At 43.0% G+C, this 23,154-nt stretch overlaps 1 protein-coding gene across 6 annotated transcripts; it reads left to right on the forward strand.

Moving 5' to 3' along the window:
• The first annotated feature begins 415 nt into the window (after positions 1–415).
• Positions 416–21,412, forward strand: TEKT2 (tektin 2). 6 transcript variants are annotated; one of them, XM_087939593.1, is made up of 11 exons: positions 416–456; positions 1,253–1,315; positions 2,298–2,465; positions 2,886–3,011; positions 4,202–4,407; positions 4,537–4,680; positions 6,767–6,881; positions 9,639–9,746; positions 11,805–11,948; positions 17,983–18,062; positions 20,987–21,412. In XM_087939593.1, the coding sequence occupies exons 3-11, from the start codon at positions 2,310–2,312 to the stop codon at positions 21,198–21,200; spliced, it is 1,293 nt and encodes a 430-aa protein (XP_087795719.1). In that variant the 5' UTR covers positions 416–456; positions 1,253–1,315; positions 2,298–2,309; the 3' UTR covers positions 21,201–21,412. The 6 variants fall into 6 exon arrangements, with proteins under 6 accessions (XP_087795719.1, XP_087795721.1, XP_087795720.1 ...); XM_087939594.1 differs by having other exon boundaries at positions 420–456; positions 1,253–1,319; positions 2,305–2,465; XM_087939596.1 differs by having other exon boundaries at positions 426–456; positions 1,253–1,319.
• Positions 21,413–23,154: the final 1,742 nt, after the last annotated feature.

Raw genomic sequence — 23,154 nt, forward strand, 5'->3', positions numbered from 1 at the left:
ACACACGGCTCATGGATAATACAGGACAAAGTGATATGAATGGAAAAACTGCCAATAGAAGAGAATATAGCTCAGGGTAGAACTGTGAACATAAAAGTTATACATTTTAAAAAACCAGGATCAATTGAGAGTTCTGTAGGGCAATGCATTCTTTAGCCATGTAGCATTTTCTTTGTTAAAAAGCCTCTTGTTTCTTATTGCAACCCTCCCACTTGAAATAAATTATCCTTCTTAAAAAAAAAAATGCCCTAAGAGCAGGTTCCGCTATTTGAACCATTTCTTTGCCATCTCATCGTTGCCATGGTCCCCTGCTCCTCCTTTGTAAACAATTGCAGGGAATGCTTTCTGATTGGCTCCTGGAGAGTGTGGTTGCCTGGTAACGTCTTAAAGTGTGCTTAGCAACCTTGCTGATAACAGAAAAGCTGCCGGAAGCAGAGGCCAAGTGGAACAGAAGCGGTGAGTTGAGGGTGCCAATTCAGGGGAGAAAAGCTTTTCTCTTTCTACCCCATTATCCCAAATCATCTAGAGTTGTCGTTCCTTCGTCAGCAGAACATAACTGTAAAAACTTTTCATCTTCTAACCCAGGGTTTCCTCAACCTTAGCAACGCTAAGATGGGTGGACTTCAACTCCCAGAATTCTTTCGACTACATGCTGGCTAGGGACTTCTGGGAGTTGCAGTTCACCTATTTTAAAGTCGCCAAGATTGAGCCTTGCTGTTCTAACCTGTTGTCTGACTGATTGTATGTTTTCAGATGTTTTAATATCTTTTTCTAGTTTTGTATGCCACCCAAGCTCTACTGGAGTTGGATGCCTAGTAAATTAATAACCACCACAACAATAATATTAATAATAATACATAAATAAAATTCAGCTCTGGATTATTTTCATGAGCTCTGTTTGTGACATCTATGATATCGTATCGCTGTATCTATCTATATTGCTTTTCCCCTCATTTCCTTTTTTAAAATAACTTTTATGGAAGAAGTTTTTCAACAAAATGGAAAACTGTTGAATTAAAGAAGAATAAAGGAAAGTAACCAGAAAGTGGAAAAGAAATATAGAAAAAGGAAAGAAAAAGAAAAGATAGATTCTAAAGAAGCAGCTTCCATTCTTCTTAACAGCTGTTATAAATAGATTTATATTTTATCTTCTCTCCCTATGGTTACCTCATAATTTCCGTCTTTCCATAAGCTGCCCTTTCTAATCATCGGACCCATAAATCACAAGTTCCATTTTCCTCTCTTTTTTCAGCAAAAAGTCCGTAAGAAGTTTCCAGTCGTCAATAAATGTGGTTCCTGATCTTTCTCTAGCCAAGCAAGTAAATTTTGCCATCTCTGTCACTTTCATCATGCATTCCGCTGTTGTGGATACCACAGAGTTTTTCCATTTTTACTCATATAGAAACTTGCAGCAGGGGTCATATAAAAAAATAGTAATCTGTGACTCATTTTTAATTGATTGTCCAGTAATCCCAGTAAAAATAAAGTTTGGCTTCAGGTGAAAGTGGAAAATTCTTTGTTATTTTTCTATGTATTTGAACTCAGTTTTCTGGCTGTTTTAGAAGTCTACCTGGTATGATAAAATGACCATTTATGTTATATTTCCAACATAAATTTGAAATATCTTTATACTTTTGAGAGAATTTTTCTTTTTCCTAGTTTCTGATTTTGCCTTAAATTCATTTCATCCTGATTTTGCGTGATGTTTCCCCCCAGCGTCAGTAACTTTTTGTCTGCTTTTCCCCATACACACATAGTCACACACCCGTGCACACACTCACAGAGACTTTCCTTTTGGTTTTGCATACTGCATTCCTGAATTAATGCGTGTTTAGACATTCCTTTTACTAATCTGCTGATCTTTCGATAAGAGAACTGAACTGCAAAGTATAGAAAATAAACAGATTTTTCTTCCATTATTCCAACTGAGCATGCCAAGTTTGACCCAATGATTAACAACAGTTTTGTCTTGAATTTACTACTTGCCATTAAGTTGACACGTTGAAGAACATTGGCGTGTTACAGTATCACATATGTACTTAAATAAGGCAAGTTTCATGTAAAAACAAGGTTTCATTATTTTCCTTATGTGAAATATTTAATAATGCCTTTAAATAATGCCTGTCAAAGAACCAGGAAGCAGAAGGAGAAGAAGCAGGACGACAACAAACAATGATGGCTTTGCTCATTTGAAAGATGGGTTTATTCGACAAACCAAAGTTTGAATAAACCACATCTTAGCTACAAACCATGGCTTGACTGTAATCAATATGCTTTTCTTGGTTTTTCTTTTATAGCAGGAAGTCGTCATGGCCACTCTGAGCGTAAAGCCAGGCCAGAGGTTCACACTACCAGATTGGCATATCAATTCTGACCTCCTCTCGACCAATGCTGAGCGCCAACGCTCTGCTTCTCACCAAATTAGGCAAGAAGCCCGAATCCTTCGCAATGAAACAAATAACCAGGTAGGCAAATACCGACTGGGGAATTCTGGGAGTTGAAGTCCACATTTCTTAAACTTGCTGAGGTTGAAAAACAATGCAGTAATTGTTCCAGGGCATTTGTGAAGACCTGCATGAAATGAATATGATGCCCAAAGTTGCTCATATGTGAGTTGAGCAATATATAAATTGAGAATAGAAATAGGAATAGGAATAAAAATAGCAATAGCAATAGAATAGAATAGAATAAATACTTTATTGGCCAAGTGTGATTGGACACACAAGGAATTTGTCTTCGGTGCAGAAGCTGTCAGTGCACACACAAACAACGAAGTAATATAATCATAAAATACCGATAAAGGAGAATGCAGCAGAAAAGATTAGAAGGATAATAATAATACAGCGTATCTGAATAGTGACTTGAGTTTTTTTCCTCTTCCCCAGACAAAATGGGATGAGTACGACAACCGTACACGTCTTAATGAGCGTCTTGACATTGTCAATCGATGGAAAGAAACTCTGGATAAGTGCCTCACCGACATGGACACAGAAATCAATAGCTTGACTCAAGTATGTGATGGACTCATGTCTTCCTCACCCCAACCCATTCTCCAGGAAATTAGCAGAAAATCTTCCATGTTCTGCAGTTCATTCTAAAGACCCAACACCAAACCAGATCCTGTATTCCTTCTGAATTTTCATGAATTTCATGAATTTTCATTTCAAGATTTCACGCTCAAAACTACTGCTGTGAACCATTGCTTTGTCAGAACTAGCCCAGCACATTTGCACACTTCTGGTAGGAAAAATTGGTTGTGGATTGGAGAGAGCACTAAATTTTTTTGAAAGTCTGAGGCAGTAGCAAGAATGAGATGATGCAAAATTCTTGAGTATTGTTTTGTTCTGAGTTTTGAGAGCAGTAAGTCTAAGTTTTATTCCCCTCTCCCCTTCATTTCCTCTTATCCTGGAGCAAAAACATTTGGAGGATCACAACACTCTTCCCTGAGTTTGATGGAGCAATACAGGTAGTCCTTGATTTATGACAGTTCATTTAATGACCATTCGAGTTTACAATGGCACTGAAAAACTAGACATGTGGCCATTTTTCACACTTACAACTGTTGCAGCATACCCATGGTCACATGATCAAAATTCAGATGCTTGGCAACTGTCTCATATTTATGACTATTGCGGTGTCCCAGGATCATGCAATCTCCTTTTGCAACCCTCGGACAAGCGACGTCAATGGGAAAGCCAGATTCACTTAACAACCACGCTACTCACTTAACAAATGCAGTGATTCACTTAACAATTGTGGTATGAAAGGTTATAAAATGGAGCAAAATTTACTTAATATCTCACATCAACAGAAATTCTGGGCTCAATTGTGCTTATAACTAACTTGAGGACTACCTGTAAAAGTTTTATAAGACATAAACCTCTGTAGGTATATCTAGTTAAACTCTCAGAGATAATGAAGTGGACGAGTAAACAAAGTCCAGTATTACAAGGTTGGTGGTGTTAGAAACATAGATTGCTATACTGCACAATGCACTGCATTAGAATGTTGCTCCTAATCTTGAGTGTCACTGTGATTAATTGATGAGTTCATCTACAAAGTGTAAGCTGAGCCTCAGCAAATAAACCCCACAGAAACTTTAATGAGTCTGTTGCCTCCTACGGCTTCTCTCCACCCTTGTTCTGGCTGATCCTTGGAGGGCTGTTTCTTCTGCTTACTCTGTTGTGACCTCCCTTTTCAGATGAAGGAGGCAGCAGAACATGCCCTCCAAGCTAAAAACCTGCCGTTGGATGTGGCCATTGAAAATCTCACTTACCGTGAGAGTCGCCGAGCCATTGATGTAGTGAAGGACCACGTGGAGGAAGAGCTGCACAAGGAAGTGGAAGTGATTGATGCCACCAAGAAAGACCTTCAGCAGAAAGTCAACGAGGCTTTTGAGCAGCTCTGGTAAGTCAAAAATTTTTTCAAGGGCGAGCAGAATGTACTTATGGGGATCTTAAGGTAGGGTCATGGACTGGGTCTCGTGAAAACAAAGATTGTCTTTGCTCTAATGCAGTCTTGGTTTATCATTCTCAGCCTCTTGCAGGAGGCACGGCAGCAGTTAAATTTTGATCACCGAGGGAAGAGGGAAGCCCTGGAGATCGACCAGACCTGTGTTTCTCTCAATGTCAACGCTCCCAATATCTCCTACAAAGTCAACCCCACCCGGCTGCCAGTTGGGTAAGATTTAATATCTAGAAAGAAGAGATGGGAAGCCTGACAAATAATGAATGAATGAACCATTCAGGCGAATTAATCTGACTTCCTTTTGGTGCCATTCAAATGGCAAATGGGATTTCTACATTTGCAGTACTTGGTGGAAATCCACCCACTGTTCTGCAATGTATTTTAGGCAGCTTCTCTTCGCGTCTTTGGGTGTTTTTATGATTCTTTATTTTATGTCTAGCCATGAATCACCCTGGTAGCACACACAGCAACATATTACTCATTGATTAAAACCTATAAATGTAGTTTGTAGATGAGTGAGATTTTCACATAGTGCTTAATAATGGATTAGATATTTTCATTCAGACTTTTATGGCATTGAGCAAAAATTCCTTCAACCTGGAAGCTCTGGGTCATTCCACTTTGAAAGGATTTGCATGGGAAAGTGCAACAGGATCCAGTTCTGCCCCATTTCCAGTTCAACAGATTTCCAATACTTTCCCAATTTACATATTTATGTATATATGTGGCCACCCAACTCAAACAATGCCGCTTCAGGCAATTTACCCAAAATGGCATAAATAAAAACAACAATCAAAAATCAGATCAATAACAGATGATCTAGTTCACACTTGCCCACTGTCTGCTGAGAACTTACTCATCTGTATCCAAACAATGACGGAATAGTTATGTTTTTAAGACTTTCCTCCAAGCCAGCTCATTCAGAGCCAGCTGAGCACTAGAGATATTACTCAAAGTCACTGAAAAGCCACCCCATCTGGGCCCCAGGAGGGGACCCCATCTCTGTCCACTCTATTGGAAGAGGCAGTCCCCAAAGTAAGTTGAATCCTGTGCCTTGTAGGATGTGTTTACAGATGATGACTGATAACTTGAATGGCACTTAAAAGCTGATACAGAGTTAGTGAATCTAACTTGCAAATCTCAACAAATAAATGCTCTGTCTTACATATTGGCAGAATAAATCAGAAAATAAAAAACAAGCTAAATAGTCAAGACCTTGATGAGGAGCCAAACTCTGTCAAGGACCTTGGAGTACTCATCTCAAATGATCTAAGTGCTAGAGCCCACTGTAACTACATAGCCAAAAAGGCATTAAGAGTTGTTAACCTAATCTTATGTAGCTTTTTCTCTGGTAATATTACATTACTAACTAGAGCATACAAAACATTTGCTAGACCTAGACTTGAATACAGCTCATCAGTCTGGAACCCATATCATGTATCTGATATTAACACAATTGAAAAAGTCCAGAAATATTTCACAAGAAGAGTTCTCCGCTCCTCTACTCATTGCAGAATACCTTATGCCACCAAACTTGAAACTCTAGACCTAGAAAACTTAGAACTACGCCGCCTCCAGTCCAATCTAAATATAGTATATAAAATCATACATTGCAATGTCCTACCTGCAAATGAATTCTTCAGCTTCAATCATAACAATACAAGAGCGCACAATAGATACAAACTCAAGGTTAACCGCACCAAACTTGACTGCAGAAAATAAGACTTCAGCAACAGAGTGGTCAATGGCTGGAATACTCTACCTGACTCTGTGGTTTCTTCCCCAAACCCCAAAAACTTTAACCTTAGACTGTCTACTATTGACCTCACCCCCTTCCTAAGAGGCCTGTGCATAAGTGCACCAATCGTGCCTACCGTCCCTGTCCTATTGTTTTTTATTTTTCTTTATAAGTATCTATCTTATGTATTCAAAATTATATTTATTCTTATACCTGTATCTTGTAAGCGATTGACAAATCAAATCAAATGTAAAATGTAAAATGTAAAAGTCATGTTCTGTGACTAGGGTTTAAGTCTATGTATCTTTTGTATTTGTTGACTTGTCCTATGGGGAGTTGTCTATAGCAAGTTGGCTGTGATGAGAGGTCCTGAGGTGAGTTGACCATGGTGAGTTGTCCTATTCCAACATGGCTGTGCTGATTTTGCACATGGGCACACTTTCTTTTGACCTGTATGTCGAATCTTGGGAATTCTGAGTGAGGGAAAGAGGGTGTCTGCTTGAAAATGGCATGAATTTGAAGTAAATAACCAAACCAACAGAACATGTTTGGCTTTTGTAGGACAATCACACCAGAACAGTGGGACCAATTCAGTCAATACAACAAGGATCGGGCAGAGACAGAAATGAAAGCCGCCACAGAATTGAGAGAGGCCATTGCTCTCACCATTGCGCAGGTTAATAATAGTTTTGCTTCTAGCTAACAACAGCAAGTTAATTGTTTCAACCCCTTCATAAATAATAAGAGCCCATTGATTAGCCATTAGGCCACATCAGAATACAACGGACAGAACCATCATAAGACCATGTATAGTAGGGGTGTCCAACTCAAGACCTGCAGGCCAGATCCGGCCCATGGGGTGCTTAGATCTGGCCCATGGGGCTGCCCTGGAAAAGGGTGAAGGACCGGCCTATGGTGACTCTGCCAGCGAAAATGGAGCTTGGGAGCCTGATTTCGTTGGTTGAGTGCTCAGGCTACCACAGGTACCCCCGATATGAGTGGTGTTCAGCTGACCATCCCCCCCATGCCCCCCCCCCAGATCAAACACAACCCTGATGTGGCCCTCAATGAAATCGAGTTGGACACCCCTGAGCAAAATAGAGTAAAAGGCAGAAGTAAATGGAAACACAAATCTTATGTCAGTGTCCTACCCCTGCAATTTACCAGATCAGATGCATACCTGCAGATCTCAGTTGTACTGTTTTGTTCAGATAAAGGGTCGTGTTATAGATAACATTTGGGTTCTGATTAGACATGAAATGCAGGTAGTCCTCAACTTATGACCAGAATTGGGGGCCAGAATTTCCATTGTTAAGCAAGATACTTGAGCAGTGAGCTGCACCCAATTTTACAACCTTTTTTGGCCCCAGTTGTTAATTGAATTTCTGCAGCTGTTAATTGAATCACTTGGTTGTTAAGTGAACCTATTTTCCCTCATTGACTTTCCTTGCCTGAAACCAGCTGGGAAGGTCACAAATAGTGCGGTGACAATTTTAAATACATGGTACGAAGTGCCCAAGTTTTGTTCACATGACCAGGGGGATGCTATGCCTATAAACATGAGGAACACTTACAAGTCACTTTTTTCAGTGCTGTTGTAGCTTGGAATGGTCCATGTATGAATGGTTGTAAGCTGAGGATTACCTATATGTTGTTTTAATATATGGATCCCCAATTTTTTTCAGTTAATACAGTATTTAGAGGGACACATACAGGGATGTGAGAAGTCTGTAGTAAGTATCTACAGACCCCTCATATCCGGGACATAAATTGTTTCAACTTCTCCCCTCAAAACAACACTATAGGACGCTGCACACCAGAACAACTAGACACAAGGAGAGTTTTTTCTCGAATGCGATGATTCTGCTAAACAACTAACTCCCACAACACTGTCAAATTACTTAGTGAGACTTTATTACCATTATTCTTCTCATCCTTCCTATTACCTATTTCTTCCCACTTATGACCATAACCGTGTTGCTTGTATCTTTACAATTTATATTACTTTATTTGTTTCCTAGTGTGATTTGCTTATTAGTAACCTATGATTATCACTAAGTGTTGTATCTTATGATTCTTGATGAATGTATTTTATTTTTTCTTATGTACACTGAGAGCATATGCACCAAAGACAAATTCCTTGTGGGTCCAATCACACTTGGCCAATAAAGAAGTCTATACTATTTATCAAGCTTGACTACTTTAATATGTGTGGACTTCAACTCCCAAAATCTCCAGCCAGCATGAGTTGAAGTCTATGCATCTTAAAATTGCCAGACTTCAGAAACACCAATCTAATCTGCAATCCAATCTCTCTTCCACCCTCTCTTTCTCTCTCTCTCTCTTTCTCCCTCCCTCCCTCCTTCCCTCGCTCTCTCTCTCTCTCTCTCTCTCTCTGTCTCTCTCCAAACCAGTTGGCATTCAAATAATATAGAAGCTATATCATCTATCTGTAATAGGAGCAATGTCTAATGTTTAGGCTGTAGAGAGAGTCTTTTTCTTCGTTTGTCAGTTAAAGATGAAATATTAAAACACCAACCTATGATAATTGAATGATATACTGAGCTGTGGGATTGTACAGCATTAAATTATATATTTGGGATTCACCTTTAGAAGAACCAGAATAAGAGAATTTGAGAAAGACATTATAGAAACCTGTCTGAAAATTTCAGACAACGTGCTACAGAGATGCATTATAGTATACTATTTGAGAATAAGAAGGATTATGTTTTTGATCCGTTCTTGATGTGTGATTTTGATAATAATTGAATAATAATTGAAACTGAAAGACTTTGGGCCAGTCACTCTTTCTCAGCCCAGCCTACCTCACAAGGTTGTTGTTGTGGGGAAACACAGGATCTAAAGTAAATAAATAATATATATATATAAATATTACCATTTGTATACTAGTTCTATCTATCACTTGAGAAAGAATCCAGAAAAGGACAAATTACTCTGTGTGTGTGTGTGTGTGTGTGTGTATTTCTTTCTGAATTCTATCCTATGTTTAAATGGATGTAGCATCATTCTGGCAGTCAATGCTTTAAAAAGAACAGTGGTAGGTATAGTGATATGTGCATTTAGGACATATATAATGCTTAGTTTAAATGCGATAGCCCAGGTTGAAATTTCAATACATTGAATTATTTCAGCCGGTTCTCCTTCTCAGCCAGATTCATTTCACAGAACTGGTATGCCCTTGAAACATTGAAATTAAATGTGGATGTGGTAGGAAAAAAAACACCTCACCAGCTCTAATGGTGCAAAGCAAGAGCTACCCATTGCATCATTGTGACTTCCATCTTGACTTTCTGACCATACCAGACGGAGACCGCTGAGGACAAGCAAAATGGCTGTTCGGACTATAAGGAGAAGAATCTCTCACAGTTCTTTAATTACAGTTTCTCTGTTGACCTGAGTGTTTTCTTTCTAGACCGACAATGAGTTAGAAGCTCAACGTGTGGCTACCGAATTTGCTTTCCGGAAGAGGATCCACGAACTGGAAAAAGCTCTTGATGAGCTGAGATGGCAAGAAAAGAATGTTAGTCTTCAGCTCGGGCAGGAGGCTCATCAAATTTGTAAAGAGATCCCTTCAGAGTTTGCATGTATAGAATGAATTTGGGTCAAGCTGAGGTCCTCCCAGGCTGTTAACATGGATTAACTGCAGAGGGATGTCCAGGGGACTAAACAAAATATCGCTAATTCTCAGAATTTCCCATAACGCTTCCTCTTCCTTCTCGACAGAATGATACAGGAAAGAGGGATGTTGAGCTGGGGAAGCTGATACACTTCCAGTCCTTCTTTTCAACAGGAAGGGAGCAGATTCTTCTTGATTGGCCCATTCCCTTCCCCTACTATATGTGTCATATAATGTATGTGGGTAGAACAGAGTAGAACAGAACAGAATAGAATAAACAGAGCGGGAAGGAAGACCTTGGAGGTCTTCTAGTCCAACCCCCTGCCTAGGCAGGAAACCCTATACCAGTGTTGGTGAACCTTTTTGGCACCCAGTGCCAAAATGGGAGCATGCCGGGGGGGGGGGGCAGCGCCAGAAACCAGAAGAGCAGCTCCCTGGCGTGCATGTGTGCATTAGGAAGCTGAGCTTCTGGTTTCCGGTGCTTGTATGCGCTTTCCGGTGTGTGCATGTGTGCTGGGGAGCTGCTCTTCCAGTTTCTGGTGCTTCTGCATGTGCAAAGACCAGCTGGCATGTGTGCTGTAACCTGGAAGAGCAACGGGTGACAGTTAGCGTGACCAGAGAGATGGCTCTGTGTGCCACTTCTGGTATGTGTGCCATAGATTTGCCATCACGGCCCTATACCATTCCCGACAAATGGTTATCTAATCCCTTCTTAAAAACTTCCCAAGCACCGCAACCTTTGGAAGCAAGTTGTTCCACTGATTAATTGTTCTAATCGTAAAGAAATTTCTCCTTAGTTCTAGATTGCTTCTGCCCTTGATTAATTTTCACCATATATACATCATTTTGTAGGTATTTATTTTGTCATATTGTACATTGGAGGTGGTGACCCTTTGAGAGCTATATGCAATGAAATTTCATTTTAATGCATACCTAATTAGTGTGTATTTAAAGTGACAATAAATGTTATAAGTCTAAGTGTGACAACTTCTAGGACAAGAAGTTTCAAAGTTCCAGACAGGGATTAACAAGTTATGAGGACTCGTGCTACTTAAGATTCAATATATTGGGCAAACGCAGAAAAAGGGCTATATCAGTAAACTCTTTGGTAAGGAGAGATCTCAGTATGATTATGAATAAATAAAAAATCATCAAATGAATGAAATAATCAAATTCTGAACAAGAACTCAAAAGCGGCTGAGAAAAGCTACATTAATTCTTATGGACTTTTGCTCCTTGCTCAGTTGCTCTCCTGCCAACATCATCGTAACTTTCCCTCCCTATCAGTCATCTCCAACTATAAAAAAAATAATGTAACGAATTTCCCCAGTTCCTTCACAAAGTAACTTTGAGTAGTGGAGTTTATGCTTGCACTCTCTGCTGTTAATGAGAGAACATCAGAAACCACACTTCCTTCTTTAAAAAAGTTGTCCTCCAGAATATCCCAAAAGTGCCTTTTCAAGGGGCAACTGAAGCTTCTTGGATGAGAAGCGAAACATCTTCAAAGAAAAACCAGAAAGTTCAGGCGCCTCTTGAAAAGGTACCTTTGGGACAACCATGACCAGGAGACCAAGAATCTTCATAGACCTGCAGAGGTGTGAATATCAACTCCCAGAATTCCCCAGCCACCTGTTGAGAATTCTGGGACTTGAAGTGTCTGCCTACTCATATTGAGGAAGACTGCCATTGGCAGAGCTCCAGGGGTCGTACGTTATATACGTAGCACTAGTTTCTCCTGAAGTCTGGCCCAGATCTTTCTTGGTTCTACCATAGGAGCTCCTGCTGCATGCAAAATTCATCCTAACATGAGCTGTAACCCCATTCCTATACCTCCCTTTTACGTGGAGTTGGCAGTATTTTTGAATCACCAAGAAAAAAATACCAGGGAATTGGTCACCCATGTTTTCTACGCTCTTTTCGTAGGGTGTTTCTGAAAACAAACCATGGTTTTGTCTCTTGCAGACACTGGAAGAAATTGCTGAGATGGAGGAGGACATTCGACGTCTGGAGGAAGATCTCCGGAAGAAAATGGCCAATCTGAAATTGGCTCACACTCGCTTGGAGACTCGCACTTACCGTCCCAACATGGAGCTTTGCCGTGACCAGGTACAGAATGCTTTTAAGAGTAGAAGGGCAACAGTGGGGATCAGAACTAACACTTGCATTGGGTCTCTGATTCTGCATGAAAGTGGAGAGAAAACATAACACTTCCATGAAAGAGATGTAGATACTGAAAGAAGAGACTGTTTGTAGCTCAGGTTTGAATTGTGGGTGTTAAGTTTGGGAAAAGAGAGGCTGAACCAGAGCATGAGTGCAACAATACTTTATTATAACAATAAAGGGCTGACCGTGCTTGCCAAGCCGGGAACTGGCTCGCAGCGATCAGCAACTGGTTGGACCCCGCAGCCTGCTTTTATAGCTGGATGCTGGGGAGAACCAACCAATGAATGAAGGGGAAGAACGCCCCCGCAAAGTGAATGGACCAGAGTGAGAACTCCTAGGGTTCTCAGAACATAACACCCTTCCCCCAGATGCGAACACGCATAGTCTTTGAGGTAGGCAGGAGGTTTATGCTGGCGCCCGGAACGGCGCAGCTCCGGAACGCTGTCTGTCTGTTCAGGGTCTGCCTGGGAAGGCAGAGCTGGTAAAGTGTCACCAACGTGCACCTCGGTTTGGGCAGGTCCGGGACTCATAGGGTTGGTCACTGGGGACGTGCTCCGTAGACTGGATCGGACTGGTCAGCCGTCTGGGCGCCGCTGTCCGTGTTCGGGCTTTCTGGAATGGCTGCTGGCGCCAACTAGTCGCCGGAAGGATGTGGATGTGGGGTTGATGTTGAGGCCTCCCTTCGTTTTGTAATTCTGGGTCTCTGCTAGCGAGGGTGCCGAGACGCCACGCAGCTGGTCCAGGTGCCTTCTCCAGACACGACCATCCTCCAGTCTGACTCGATACGACCTGGGTCTGGTGATGGCCACGATCTCGCCCGGAATCCACAGGGGGTCTCCAGCGAAGTTCCTCGCGAATACTGGCTCCTGTAAGATAAAATGTCTAACCCCCATGTGGAAGCGAGGGAGAGTCAGGGCAGTATTGTGGGTGCAGTCTGTCCAATACAGTCCTCAGGCGCCTGCCCATCAGGAGCTCAGCTGGGGACTTATTGGTGACTGAACATGGAGTTGAGTGCTGGCTCATCAGGAAACGCGCGAGTTTGTGGTGCCAATCATCCTTACTGAACCTCGCCAGGGCTTCTTTAGTGGTCCTGACGGCCCTTTCAGCCAATCCGTTACTGGCAGGATGAAATGGGGCTGTGAAGATGTGGCGGATACCCAGGTTAGCGGCAAAACGGCTGAACTCGGTTGATGCGAACTGTGGACCATTGTCGGAGACAATGGAGTCGGGTAAGCCCGTGTGTAACAAACAGGCGAGTTAATACTTTGGTAATTGCTTGTGTGGTGGTCGTGGATAGCTGTGCTATGTCAATCCATTTAGAATAGGAGTCCACGACTACTAGGAACATTTTCCCATGCAAAGGGCCGGCCAGGTTGATGTGAATTCTGGACCACGGAGCGCTGGCGCTCTCCCATTTAGTAGGGGTGGCAATAGGAGGAGCAGGACGGGATTCCTGGCAAATGTTGCAGGAACTTACCCATCTGACGACGTCCTCGTCGAGGCCCGGCCACCATACGTAGCTGCGTGCTAATGCCTTCATTCTAACGATGCCAGGGTGTCCCTCGTGCAACGCCTCCAGAACTCGGGTACGCAGTGAGGTCGGGATGACCACTCGAGTGCCCCACAGTAGACAGCCCTGCAAACTGGACAATTCCTGCATGCGGGTCTTGAAAGGTGTGAATTTGTTTTCAACATTACAACCCGGCCACCCCCTCCTCACCCAGTCGAGCACTTGGGCGAGCGTTTTGTCTGCCTTGGTTTTAGCAGCAATGTCAAGGGCAGTGATGGGGAGGTCCAGTTGGGTGACCTCAAAAATAGCGTGGATAGGAGCAGGGTCTTCAGCTGGAGCCGGCAAGGGACAGCGGCTGAGAGCGTCAGCGTGGGACAATGTTTTACCTGGGCGGTGTGTATGAGTCTGTAGGAGTAGGCTGCAAGGAAGAGGGTCCATCTCGTCATTCTAGGAGAAAGGACCTGAGGGGTCTGTTTGTCCCCAGCTAGTAGACCCAGGAGTGGCTTGTGGTCCGTGACCAGCTCGAAAAAATGGCCAAAGAGAAACTCGTGAAATTTTTTTCACTGCTGCAACAGCTGCTAGAGCTTCCTTATCGATCTGGCTGTAATTGCGCTCTGTTGTAGAGAGCGTCCTGGAGAAAAAGCAATGGGAGCCTCGGCGCCATTGGGAAGCCTGTGACTTAATACTGCCCCGATTCCAAAGGGAGATGCGTCTGCTGCCAGCACTAATGGAAGGTTGGGGTCGAATTGAATAAGTACCGCCTCTGACGTGAGCAGTGATTTGACGGCGTGAAAAGCAGCGTCTTCTTTGTGCCCCCAGTGCCAAGGTGATTTTTTATCCAGTAATCTGTGTAGGGGTTCAGCTACTGATGCTTTATGGGGCAAGAAGGAGGCGTAAAGTTCAACAGCCCCAAGAAGGCCTGTAGTTCAGTTTTGGAGGTTGGAGTGGGTGCCTCGTGGATTGCCTTAACCTTGGACTCCAGGGGTGAATGCTTGAGGCGTCAATTTTATAACCCAGAAAAGTCCACCTGTCTAGTGGCAATGGCACATTTTTCTTTTTTTAATTTGAGGCCATGCTGTCTGAACCTCTCTAACACTGCTCTGACTCTCTGAAAGAGTTGGGGTCTGTCCCTGGCCGAGACTAAGATGTCGTCGAAGTAGGGTACTACACCAGGGAGGCCCTGCAAAATCCGGCCCATGAGGGATTGAAAAATACCTGGGGCAACACTTACGCCAAATTGGAGACGCTTGCATCGGAAAGCACCCCTGTGAGTGACAATTGTCTGGAGTTCCGCTGTTTGGTTGTCAACAGGGAACTGTTGATACGCTTGAGACATGTCCAATTTGGCAAAAATGCTGCCGGGTTCAAAAGTGTGTAATAAATGCTGAATGACGGGCACTGGGTAAGCGCTGACTTGTAGAAACTTATTGATTGTGGTCTTGTAGTCCGAGCAAATTCTCAGGCTATCGTCTTTTTGAGGGTGTGACAATGGGCGTCTCCCATTTGGCGAAATCTGTTGGCTCAATGACCCCTTGTTTTAACAGTTTATCCAATTCCGCATCTAGTTTTGGCCGAATCGCGAATGGGACCCTCCGCGATTTTAGTCTGATTGGGACTGCCTGGGGGTCGACTGAGAATGAGATAGGGGTACCGTTATAACACCCCAGCTCATCGCTGAATACATCTGAGTAATCAGCGAATAAGGAGTCAGTGTCAGAGGTTGAGACAGCATGGACTCCTGTTAGCCCTAGGCCGAGATGGGGAAACCAATCGAGCCCCAATAAAGTAGGGAGATTGCCGTTAACTACCACTAGAGGTAGGTGACCTTTAAAAGCTTTAAAATTGACAAGGAACTTGCCTCTGCCGATTACAGGAATGGTCCTCCCCTGGTAGTCCTTCAGGCTAAACTGGCACTTCTGGAGCCGGCTAGTTGATAGGCTGGGCTGGAGCCTCTTGAGGGTGTTCCACGAGATAATTGAGAGCGCTGACCCTGTGTCAACCTCCATGCGGCACGGTTTACCTTCTAAGTAAACGGAGAGAGAGATTTTACTAACAGTGTGGCAAGTGTGCTTGGCATGGTGGTGAGTGCGACAGTTCAATACTTGCCTCTGCGGTCCAGAGTGTGAGAAGGGGGTGCCTTTGTGCTGAGTTTTGAGGGGCTTGGCAGATTCTCGCGATGTGCCCCTTTTATGGCAGTTATTGCAGGTGGCTCCCTTGAACTTGCAGGTGGCCCTCAGATGAGATCCACCACAGGCTAGGCACAGGGTGATGTGCTTGGGCGGACCGATGTTTTCTTGTTTGGCTCCTACCTGCGGTCGCCTGGCGTTGGAGAGACGGTGGACGTCGTTTTCATCACTAGGGCTTCCTCTGCTACCACCTCCTCGGAGTGGACTGGAACTGTCGTTAGCTTTGCAGTCGGGCCATGGATTTCGGTGGCTGAGTGCGCTGCCAGTTCTGCTGCCAAGGCCTTCTCGACGGCTTGTGCTAGGTTGAGGTCCTTTTAGCGAGAAGGAGCCTTTGAAGGTGTAGGTCCTTGACCCCGCATACTAGTTGATCGAGGAGCATGTCCTCCAGGTAGGTTCCAAACCCACAATGCAGTGCTGCTGTTCTGAGGGTGGCCATGTACTGATTGATGGTCTCCTTGTCCGATTGCTTCCTCATTCGGAAGGTGAATCTCCTGGCAATCTGTGAGGGCCTGGGAGAATAGTGGTTAGTGAGGATTTCAAGTAGTTCAGACCAAGGAACGTTTTTCAACTCACGTGGAGCCACGAGGGCTGTGGCAGTATCGAAACGATGGCTCCACAGTAGATCAGGAAATACGATTTTTTCCGATGCTCCCCAGCATCAGCCAGCCCGATCGCATCGATATAATGGTTGAAGCGGTTCTTGTATGATTCCCACTTCTCCTCATCTGGTTTGAACGCTGGGAAGACTGGATTGGAATTCATGGTGATGGGGCCGGTGGAACAACCTGTGGACAAAATCTCTGGGGCAGCGGCAAAGGTTCTAGTGCCTGTGGCAGGCAAGTGATTTCAGCTCTGGAGAGGCTTTTGCAATCCTCTCTCTCTCTGGGCTAGCACACGGTTTGGCTATCAGCCGTTGGCAGCATTTGAATTCGCGCCTGTGTGGGCGTCAATGACTTGGCTACAGCACCGCGCTGTACCTTTTAGGTTTGAAATTCAAATGACAGCCATTTGAATTTCGCGCCTAAACAAACGAGTGGCTGCGGCTCGCAGCGCTTCACTTTTCCTGTAGCTGGGCTAACAAGCGGCTACAGACGCTTCTAACTTTCGATTCTGACCGCTCTCTCTGGCTGCGGATCAGCGTTCGCTTCTTAGTGCTTGCTGACCGCTTTCTCTGTCAGCGGATCAGCGTCGCTTTTTTTTGCTTGCTGACCGCTCTATCTGGCTGCGGATCAGCGTTGCTCTTATCGCCGGCCGATCGCTCTTCTCTGGCTGCGGATCGGCGGCTAGTGACTCAGCGGTTGCATGGTGCTTCTGGTAGCCATCCCACCTTCGTCGCCAGTGTTAAGTTTGGGAAAAGAGAGGCTGAACCAGAGCATGAGTGCAACAATACTTTATTAAACAATAAAGGGCTGACCGTGCTTGCCAAGCCGGGAACTGGCTCGCAGCGATCAGCAACTGGTTGGACCCCGCAGCCTGCTTTTATAGCTGGCTGCTGGGGAGAACCAACCAATGAATGAAGGGGAAGAACGCCCCCGCAAAGTGAATGGACCAGAGTGAGAACTCCTAGGGTTCTCAGAACATAACAGTGGGGTCCTTAGTGCTTTCTGAGCTGGGTTGTTTTCTTGATGTGCACTGATGATGTTACCTAGTTTGGTAATGAAATGTCTGCAATAAAACAATCCAGCTCAGAGAGCACCAAGGGCTTCACAAGGGCTTTTGTAGAGGATTCTAATGTGGATGAACCTTAGCGTTCACTTACTTTAGACGCAAGAAGATTGAGCGTGGCTATTCTCTGTACAAGTAATCTTCACTTAATAATTGGTTGTTTAATAACTGAAGTTACAATGGCCAAGGAACAGGTACTTTATGGCCCATGAAGCACCCCTGGCCGTTGTAAGTGTTCATGCTGCCCCCCCCCCCCATGGTCATGTGACAGGTCAGGTGGGTTGGCTTTCTGACTGGCCAGTGTTCTGTGGTCACATAATTATGTTTTGTGATGTTTTCTGCTGCCTTCTAGCATTTTTGCCATTTTGTGGAGAAAAAACATCCATTCAGATAAATGGATTCACTTAATGACTGCCACAAAAAAGGCTGTAAAATTACTTCCAATCATGTGACCACCTTAACTTATGACTGCAATTTAGGGCAAAGATTACTTGCAGAACGCAATTTTTTTATAGCAGGAGGTGGTAATATGGAAAGAGTTATACTACTCTGACCAGTCTTGGCCTTTGCTATTTCTGAACCCTGAATTGCTTGCTTTCTGTCTCCTTAACTCTAGGCTCAACATGGATTAACAGATGAAGTTCATCAACTAGAAGGCACAATAGCTGCATTAAAGCAAAAAATGGCGCAATCACAGTAAGTTGAAGTTAGTTCTTGTTGCACCTTTGGCACAAAGCCAGCTTGGTGACTTTGGGTTAGTCACTCATTCTCGTCCCAAAGAAGAAGTTAATGGCAAGCCACTTCTGAAAACTTGCCAAAATAATTGCAAGGACCTGTCTATACAGCCATGAGGAATAAAAAGCTGACTCAAAGGAATCAAATAAATAAATAAATCCTGTGTATATTTGTGTATACACCCATTTGCGCGTAAGCCAATCTTCAAATTTTTAACCAAAATACTGTGAAAATTGCACCACCTGCAGATAAGCCAATGATGAAAATTAAAACATGAAAATGTTGAGGATTGTATTATATGCATATGGTGGTATTTTGGTTAAATTCAAGGCTCAGGTTATTCATGCATGGGCTTATCCACAAGTGCAAATGGTAAGTATAATTAATTTGATGAATTTTAACAGATTTGTATGCAACATACTTTAAAAACACAGAGAACCCCTATTGGTTATGTAGCTGCAAACACATAGGAATTTTAGGGCCATAGTACGAAGGTTGTGTAAGGGTAGTGATCTGGGAAAGTGATTAAAACATCAGCTGAAATGAAGTCATGACAGATCTATAATGGTATCAATTCAAAGCCAATTAAATATTACTTTGGCTTTAGCTTCCAAAATAGGAGAGGGCTGTGATTTTGCGATTTGGCTTATGTCATGCTACAATTTATATCACATCTGACTTTGTCTTGTTTTTGTAATGTAGTAGGATAAAAAGTATGTAAGCTGTCGTTCTGTTTTTCCTCAGGACTGTTCAGCAAGCTGCCAATGCTTTTCTGGGAGCTTGATCTGTACTGTAATTACTTGCGTGCTTAATAAATTTATGTTGTGTCTTCAGAGTGATTTGGTGGCTTTAGATAATTCAGGTTTTAGCCACAACATGGCCAAAGCTCAACAAAAGGAAGGGAGGAGGCTGAGGGCCTCAAAGCAGACTAGATTATGTAAAATAAGTCAGTCAGATTGGGGGATTTGGATTTTATTTCTACTTTATTTTTCAACTGTGATACAGTTAAGGATTTTAGTGCAGTTTTTGTGCATTTCTTCTCAGCATGGTAGGAAGTTGTGAGTTCAGAGGAGATGCCTAAGGCTGCAAAAAAGAATAGGTGTGGGCTGTCTGTGACCCTGCGGCTGCCAGTTGCCCACCTCTGCAATAATTACCTGCGAAATAATTAAATCTGATTGCAAATCGAATCAATAAATATCGTGTTTTTATGATTGTAGGCCACCTAGAGGTTTCTTTAGGTGGGCCGGGTGACATAAAAGTTAAATAAACAAACAAACAAATAAATAAGCAAGCAAGCAAGCAAGTAAGCAGGCATATGGCATTATTACAACAACCACAAGACCACAATGCTATTGCCGAGCCGTAGTTTGGCTTGCCAAGGTACAGGACATGCTTGCATGCTTCCAAGGAAACCGCCTGCCTGCACAGAACACTAGCTTGTCTCCTTACCAATAAAGTGGTAAGGAGATATTTATATAAATATTTACATATTTATCTACTTGCATAGAACATGTTTTCGAACTATTAGATGGACAGCAACCAGGGAGAGTTATGGGAGCTAACCTTGCCACACAGTCCTAGGACTCAAACCACCAGACCAGAAACCATCCCCCATGTCATAAAGCCACTGAGTCACCATGCCTCAAACAAATGAACAAATAAATAATTTCATTTGGTCTAATGCAGGAGTCACCAACCGGTGGGCTGTAGCCCACTGGTGGTCTGCAAGAAAATTTTGGTGGTCTGCAGAGAAATGTCCTCCCCAGAACACCCCCTGAAGCAATTAATCCTGGCTGTGTAGGAGCACAAGGCTGCGCTGCCCACATGGCCCACTCACTCCTTACCTGGCAAACTTGACTGCTGTTGCTATTTTTCCTTCCCCCCGCCCTGACTATCAGCTGTTCTGCTGTGCCAGGAGAGTTAGATTAGCTAGAAAGCAGGAAATCGTTGGATTTCTTGCTTCCTAGCTAATCTTTAGCTGAGCCAAACCTTCTTTAGGACTGAAGCAGTGCAGACTGAGCTAGCCAATGGCAGAAACACAGATCTCTAAGTGAGCAACTCAATCTGCCTGCCTGCTTTGCTTGATTTTGGGTAAAAGTTGCTCTTTTTTTAAATAAAAAATTCAGTATTTACATACATGGTGTGATGTGAGCTAATTTTCTGAGTTTGCTTGCAAGCAAATGTTATGTGACAGACTCAGGTAGGCGATGGCAGAAACACAGATCTCTTGAGTGAATCTGCGATTCTGTGAGCAACTCAATCTGCCTGCCTACTTTACCTGCTTTTAGGTAAAAGTTGCATTTTTATATAAAAAATTCAATATTTATATAAATATTTATAATATTTACATACAAGCCATGCCCACCCAGTCACATGACCACCAAGCCACATCCACAAATTAGGCCACGCCCACAGAACAGGTTAGTGATCCCCGGGATTTAAAATTATGAGTTTGGTGATCCCTGCGGTCCAAAAGGTTGGCGACCCCTGGTCTAACCTATTTTGAGAGATGTATAAAAGCTGGTCCTAATATCTCTAGATTCGTGGTAAACAATAGCTAGCAGTGTGTTCACAGACATCATGTTGGCTTCATGGAACTGTACAAGTAAAATGGTTATCAGCTGGGAAATGAGATTATGAAAAAAAAAATCCTGGTCCCATCATACTTTTCTCTCTAAGGGGAAGTGCTTTTTGGTGGTGGTAGAAGGGGATGATCTTTCAATATCAGTTGGGAAATCGTGTTGTTCACTCCCTTTACTAGTTTCAGATGTTCCCTGTTTCCATCTCTTGGCAATAAATGTCGGAATAAGATTGAAGTGGGAAGATTTGCAATTTTTAGTTCACCTGGAATGAAGCGGCAATCATCTTCTCTTTTATTTTTGCAGGGACGCTCTGGATGCCCTCTATAAACACCTGTACCGCATCCAGGCAGATATTTCTTACAAGATGAACTCTCTGATGCTGGATAACAAATGCATGGATGGCAGGCGTAAGCTGATGGTTCCGGCCGAGAAATTTGTGCCAGAGGTGGACACTTTCAACCGCACAACCAACCGTACTCTCTCACCCCTCAAGAGCCGGCAACTGGAGCTGGCCTAGGATACCTGAGAACATTGTAGACCTTTTCAGGATTGACTTCTAGCCAAGCCAGGCTATGGTCTGCGTTGGGTTAGAATGACTCAAGTCATCTTCTCCTTGACCCTTCCCAGAGTTGTGTATTTGCCCTTTATTTGATTCTCTCAGCTTTGGTATATTGCAAGAAAAAAGTGGGATAACTAATTAAAAAAGCTGCCCTTGGTGTTGTCAAGCCATTAAGATTCACGTGTGGTTTTTGATGCTACTTGAGATTTTTGACAAGCTTGCTTCAACTTGTGCACGGCTAGACCTTCCATCAGTGCCAGGTGCTGGAGAAAAATCTGTAGGAGGGAACTCCTCGATTTCCACACCATTTAAGAGTTTTCTCTCCCTTCTAAAGATGAGGTTAATTTTGTCTACTTATGCAGGATACTGAAGTACTTCAGTCTCCAAATTTTATGATGAGTTTGCAAGAAGGCTCCAGGGCACATGATCACAGAGATCTGGGTTGAAGTGTCTGGCTGGAATCAGGAAATAAATTAATTCATGTAAATCTGCCAAGGGAAAGTAAGGAGGAAGGAAACAATTTATGAGGTAAGAATACACTGGAGTTTGACAGTTATGCAAACAGAATACTAAACCTCCCGTCCCAGGGATCAACCCAGATTGGATCTTGTTGTGCAAATAATCCAGAAATATCACATAAAGCTCAAAACGCTGAAAAGTACAGGTAGGCCTTGACTTACGACCATAACTGAGCTCAAAAATTATGTTGCCAAGTGAGTTTTGTCCCATTTCACAACTTTTCTAGCCACAGTTGTTAAGTGAATCATTGCAGTTATTAATAACCAGGTTAAGTAAATCTGGCTCCCCCATTGACTTGGATTATCCGACAGTTGCAAAAGGTGTTCACACGTGATCTGGGGACACTGCAACCCTCACCAATATGAACCAATTGCCAAGCATCCCAATTTTGGTGCTGTGACCATGAGGATGCTGCAATGGTCGTAGGTGTAAAAAATGGTCCTGTCACTTTTTTCAGTGATAACTTTGAACGGTCACTAAATGAACGCTTGTGAATCAAGGACTACCTGTAATAATTTTCAGTAGTAATAATTATAATAGTAGTAGTAATAATTTATACAATTATAATGATAAGGACAAAAAGGAGGACTTGTCTTCTGACTCTGGAAGATACTGGAAAAGATAATAAAAAAATAGATCTGCCAACATCTAGAAACAAGTAAAGTAATAACTAGCAGTCAGCATGGGTTTGTTAGGAATAGATCATGCCAAACCAATCTTATTTCATTCTTCAACACAGTGACTAAATTAGTAGACCAGCAAAATACTGTGGACATAATATATTTAGATTTCAGCAAAGCATTCGACAAAGTAGACTACAACCTACTTCTTAGTAAGCTAGAAAAAAGTGGAATAGATAGCACCACCACTAGATGGACTCGCAACTGGATGGCAAACAGTACTCAATGAGTAGTCCTTAATGGGTCTAAGTCTACAGTAAGCAGTGAGGTGCCACAAGGTTCCATCTTAGGCCCAGTACTCTTCAATACCTTCATTAACGACTTAGATGAGGGAATAGAAGGGGAACTTCCCAAATTTGCAGATGATACTTAGCTGGCAGGAATAGCTAACACCCAAGAAGATAGGCTCAAGATCCAGATGGATCTTGACAGACTAGAACACTGGGCCATATCTAACAAAATGAAATTCAATGTAGAAAAAAGTAAAGTCCTACACCTAGGCAAGAAAAACCAAAAGTGCACATAATAGACTAGGTGAAACCAGGCTCAATAGCAGTAACTGTGAGAGGGATCTTGGAATCTTAGTGGACAACCAGCTAAATAGGAACCCGCCTGTGCAGCAGCCGCCAAAAAAGCTGATGCAATCCTAAATTGTATTAACAGAGGGATACAATCAAGATCAAGGGAAGTACTAATACCACTCTACAAAGCCT

The sequence above is a fragment of the Pseudonaja textilis genome, chromosome 10 (assembly GCF_049901715.1).
Source record: "Pseudonaja textilis isolate UNSWEBS1 chromosome 10, rPseTex1.2, whole genome shotgun sequence".
In the NCBI taxonomy this organism is placed as follows: domain Eukaryota; kingdom Metazoa; phylum Chordata; class Lepidosauria; order Squamata; family Elapidae; genus Pseudonaja; species Pseudonaja textilis.

Coding starts and splice junctions, on each gene's coding strand:
- TEKT2 (XM_087939593.1), top strand. CDS start 2,310: ATGGCCACTCTGAGCGTAAAGCCAGGCCAGAGGTTCACACTACCAGAT. Junction 6,882..9,638: donor TTGCTCTCACCATTGCGCAG/GTTAATAATAGT, acceptor TTTTCTTTCTAG/ACCGACAATGAGTTAGAAGC. Junction 9,747..11,804: donor TGAGATGGCAAGAAAAGAAT/GTTAGTCTTCAG, acceptor TGTCTCTTGCAG/ACACTGGAAGAAATTGCTGA.